General features: G+C 40.9%; 1 protein-coding gene across 1 annotated transcript; it reads right to left on the bottom strand.

Annotated features, from left to right (window-relative positions):
- Nucleotides 1-3,359: 3,359 nt before the first annotated feature.
- LOC132523528 (olfactory receptor 2S2-like) lies at nt 3,360-5,030 on the bottom strand. Its single transcript, XM_060154845.1, is given in 3 exon segments — nt 3,360-3,378; nt 4,083-4,405; nt 4,407-5,030. Coding segments are annotated over 3 exon segments (966 nt in total).
- Nucleotides 5,031-5,367: the final 337 nt, after the last annotated feature.

Genomic DNA, 5,367 nt, shown 5'->3' with positions numbered 1-5,367 from the left:
GTCCTGAATTCTCCTATTTTAGAAGAATTGCTTTTCAATCGATTTTCCTGTTTCATCGAGGTATAAAATTATTAGTATATAAGTTATCAATAATAATAAAATTATTCCCCACTTTCTTCTATTTTCACTCTATATTCTTTCTGTTCTCTAATTCAATGGTTGGTATTTCCAGAACAGTGTTAAAGTGTAATGGGTTTGATCTACTGATTCATCATTAAGCATGTTGCAGACTTTTAAAATTAGAGACATTTTAATTTTGTTAAAGAACACACCTGTTCCTATTTTATTAGAAGTTTTATAAAACTCAGAATTAAATTTGTTAAACTTTAAAAAATAACTTCAGGGGAACTATTGAAATGGTTATTTTTTCCTCCTTTGACCTGTGAATGTGATGAATTATCCCAGTAGGTATCCTTAAATTTTTCCACCTTTACGCTTTAAAAGTAAATCCACTTGGACATTGGTTTATCCACTTGGACATTATTTTAATGTATTGCTGAATTCTATTATATATGTATAATACCTATAATATATGTATATACACAGACACATACATTTGTGAGATGGGTCTCTGGTTTTCTCAGTTGTACTTTCTTTGTCACGTTTTTCATGTTTCAGTATCATTGTTATGCTGGCTTGGTTAAAGGAATCTGGAAGATATCTTTCTCACTGTATGCTCTGAAATAATTTAAACAGTATTAAAACCTTTTATTTAATAGCATTCACCTGTGAAACTCCCTGGGCCTAGAACATGTTCAGGTGGTCAATCTTTGACAATTTCTCAATTTCTACTTAGATAGTTGGTGTTTTAAGATTGTCTAAATCTTAAATGGTTAATTGGGTAATTTATATTTTCTTAGAATATAATTTTTCCCCAGATTCTCACATTTATTTCTGAGAGTAGAGCAAAAATATGCTTTTACAGTGTTTAATTTTCTTGGCTACAGTGGCATGCATCATAATTGAGTTGGGTGGTCCATCTGGATTGGGGGACCCCTGGGGGGTGGAGATGAAGGGCAGGCTGAACAGGTGGAGCCCGCCTCCCTCCTCTGTCTCCCCCAGCCCTGCCCTGCTTCCGCCAAAGCAGATCCACTTTATATTTGAAGTTTCAGCTTAAAGATTTCATTGGGGATTTGGTCACTAAAATAAAAGCCTGAAAAAGCACAGATCCAGAACTGTAAAGTTGCAATAATACATTTGTTTGAATAAGTATAATAATGTGATAGTATTCCTGTCCCCCAAAGAATTTATCCATTCTAGTCATTTTCATTTGGGGGATTTTAGGAATGAGTTCCTATATTGTATGATATCATATCAATACTTTTTCAGAAAGACTGATGACCTAAGTCAGTGAAAAATTTCCTCCGTTTGGTTGTCTCTTCTTGTTCCTGTTAATGCATCTTGTTCTTTTTGAAAGCGTCGTCTAGAAGAAAGGTGACTGACATTGAAAGGCAAGAAATGTGAAGTTGGAGTAGGGTTAGACATTGTTCCTAGAGAAAACAATTTATGTGATTTCTAATTTAATAATTACATCAGGATCATGTAGTTTGTAATATAAAAGGATACAGCTGCCATTAGAGGAAAAGAAAGTAGAGGACAGCCTACTAAGAAGGTAGACTTGTTCTCGGTGTTTCTCAACGTCAGTCTGATCTCAGTTACCCCGGGGAAATAGAGTTAGCTTAGCAGTGTTATTATTCCCAAGGTATTTTCAGAAATATCACATCCTTTCAATTGCCGGAATAAACGAGATGATGCTGTAGACACAGTTTGGTACCTCCAGTTGGGTAATGTTGGGTGATTTTGGCACAGGAGGAAGAGCTGGGGCTGTTTGGGCTGGAGGGGAATATCCTCGGGAAGAACTATCTTCATATGTCAGAGGGAAAGGGATTAGGTGCATTTCATGTGGAGACACAAAGCTGAATTAGGATGGGAAGGTAGAGGCTACAGGAGGATATATTTTCGTATAATTCAAGGAAGAATTTGCTAGTAGGGCTGAATGAAACAGCTAGAATCTGGAAGGATTGAATTCTTCGTCACTGGAAGTGTCCAAGCAGATGCTGGATGACTGGCATCAGGGATATTGGAGAGGAACTCCATGCATCATGTAGCTCTGGTTGAACAAGAAGACCTCTGAAGCCTCATCTAAGGATGATGTTGCACGGCTCCACAAGTGTCTGAAGTTTGCCTAAATGGCCACTAGATGTCACTCTTGTATGTTTGCAATAGCAAGATTTTTTCTTTTTAATAGGTTTATTTTTTATTTATTTATTTTTGGCTGCATTGGGTCTTCATTGCTGCTCTTCATTGCTGCATTGGGTCTTCAAAGCTGCGGACTTTCTCTAGTTGCGGCAAGCTGGGGTTACTCTTTGTTGCAGTGTGCGGGCTTCTCATTGCAGTGGCTTCTCTTGTTGCAAGCGTAGGCTCTAGGCGCACTGGCTTCAGTAGTTGTGGCATGTGGGCTCAGTAGTTGTGGCTCGCAGGCTCTGGAGCACAGGCTCAGTAGTTGTGGTGCACGGTCTTAGTTGCTCCACGGCATGTGGGATCTTCCCGGACCAGGGCTTGAACCCGTGTCCCCTGCATTGGCAGGCAGATTCTTAACCACTGCACCACCAGGGAAGTCCTTTTTTTTTTTTTTTTTTTTTGCTGTTGCAAAGTAGAAATCAGAAACATGACTGATTAACATAAGACAGTGAAATTTTATTAACAAAATGTGCATCCCTGTCTTATACAATTCATTTTTAATAAATATAAGAAAACGTAAATATCACTTGAAGCAAAAGTTTCCAAGATCTACTATGTTCTCAAAATTGGATTCCTTTTCTAAATTCTCTTTTAGTTTTCCAGTATTCTCAGAATTTAATATAACTTGCTATAAAACCGCTTCTGTTCATCCACTGCCATCTCAAATGTCTCATCCATCTTTTGTATCTATTGTTCTAGATAGGAACTATATCTTGCTCTCTTCCACATGGCACATTAGCACTGTGCAGCACTCATAATAATACTTCTAGCAATATCTTACATTTCTATGTTGCTTACTATTTACAGAGGACTTATTTATAGTGTCTTATCTAATCCACATAAAATAAAGTGGTTAAGTTTTTAAAATATGAAGAAATAAGCTGAGAGATGTTAAGCAACCTGCCCAAGGTCATAAGTAAGAAAATGCTTCCCAGTTTTATTGTGCTAAACTATGGAGGCTCAGGAAATGCTACAGACTTTATGTCTCTTGGACATTTGCAGTGTACATTAGTATATTAAAGGCTCTGAGAATTCCTGGCAACTTTAACCCCCCACCCCAAAGTCTTCAAACATATTTAGCCACTATCTATTTCTTTCTTTATCTATCTACCTGTCATCTATTTTTTTTTCCAGAATGTGAGTTATTATGTAACAGAATACTAACTTTTCTATTGGGAATTGCTGTTAAGTGATAAATGTCAAATTCAAACCCTCTACTCCTTCTTCAATTTAATTTGATTGACTAGCAGTGTTTCAAAATGTGCAGTGCATCAAGAAAAATATAGCCTCAATTTTCTCATAGATAAAAAAGAAATTTATTTAATCAAAATAGGTTATTCTCACCCAGAGTCTTTCAATGTGGCAAATTTTGTCTCTTCTGAGCATTTCAGGCAAACTCAATCTAGTATACAGCAGTCCAAGATGAAAATGTCCACTTCCTCCTTGTTCCTCTGACTCTCCCTGTGATTCCAACAGGGGTGGCAAAGCTGCTGTGAGAGCCATCTTATGTCTCTGAACTAACTCTGCAGTTTAGGCACAACACGGGCCATTAGGCTTGCTCTAATGGTCCCTGTCTCCTTGGTTTTAACATGTTTTCAGAATGTCTTCATCATTCAATTAGAGGATTTATTGTCTGACATCTGTTGAATGTCAGACATGTAGCCAAAACTCAGGAAATACACTCTGAAAAGTTAAACATTCCCTGAAAATGGACTTAAGGGCAAGAGATCATTCCAGTTAAGTTGACTTGGCTTTAGAATGGCAGCTGTAATGATTGAAGTCCTTTCTTCCATGGGGGTGAGAACCACAGAAGACTCCTCCTACAACACTGACTGAAGGATTTCTGACTCACCAGTTTTCTCACAGTGGCCTTCACATCCTTGTTCCTCAGGCTGTAGATGATGGGGTTGAGCATGGGGGTTACCACCCCATAGAAGAGGGAGATGAGCTTGTCTGAAAGATCCTCTTTGTCTACCCCCAGGAGAGGGTCCTTAGACATGGGCTTCCCATACATGAAAAATAAGGTCCCATAGAATATTATCACCACAGTGAGGTGGGCAGAGCAGGTGGAGAAGGCCTTTTTCCTCCCCTCAGCTGAGGGGATCCTCAGGATGGTAGCAATGATGAAGACATAAGAGGCAGAGATGAACAGAACTGGGACGCCCCAGGAAGATCACATTGGTCACCCCTATACCGATCACATTGATGGAGATGTCGGCACAGGCCAACTTCAGGACAGCCAAGATCTCACAGGTGAAGTGGTTGATGATGTTGTCCCCACAGAGGGCCAACTGAATTGCCAAGGATGTGTGTACCAGAGAAGCAACACCACCAATAGCCCAGAAGCTGGCAGCCATGGGCACATAGGCAGCCTTGCTCATGACCCCAGGGTATCTAAGGGGGTTGCATATGGCCACGTAGCGATCAAACGCCATCACGCTCAGGAGCACACACTCTGTCCCTGCCATGGCAAAGGAGAGGAACATCTGCACGGCACAGGTGGAGAAAGAGATGGTTTCCTGGGGGGCCAGGAAGCCATCCAGGACCAGAGAGACTGAGGAGGTTGTGTAGCAGATGTCCAGGAAGGAGAGGTTCCTCAGGAAGAAGTACATGGGCTTGTGTAGGCGGGAGTCCAGGATGGTCACCAGGATGAGGACCTCGTTGCCCAGCAGGGTCACCAGGTACATGAGCAGGATGAGCACAAAGAATGTTTCCTCCAGCCTTGGGTGGGCTGAGAGGCCCAGGAGAATGAACCCCACCAGGGGGGAGGTCTGATTAGCTTTTTCCATGTGATGTCCCCTCTGTCATCAGCAAATTACAAAAGTAGCATATCAGGCTTTCTTGAAAAGAGTCCCAGGCATCTGGTATGCGGTCATTCCTGCTGTGTAATAGGAGAGCATATGTGTGTTAGAGAAAAACAACTGAAAGAGACAGCAGGGTGTCCTCAGCTCTTACATGAGAGAAGGTCAGAGTTGGAGCAGAGCTTACAACGGGCCAGCATTGGGCGAGGGCCTCAAGTAGTCTAGGTGTGTGAGGGGTGTTTCCGAAGTTGCTACATCCTCTCATTGTCCATAAAAGCAACTGAGACCTCGAGAGGGAAGTGACCTGTCTGAGCCTTCTAAGTTG

This window comes from Lagenorhynchus albirostris, chromosome 7 (genome assembly GCF_949774975.1).
Source record: "Lagenorhynchus albirostris chromosome 7, mLagAlb1.1, whole genome shotgun sequence".
Classification (NCBI taxonomy): Eukaryota; Metazoa; Chordata; class Mammalia; order Artiodactyla; family Delphinidae; genus Lagenorhynchus; species Lagenorhynchus albirostris.
This window is presented reverse-complemented; position numbering and strand designations above follow the sequence as displayed.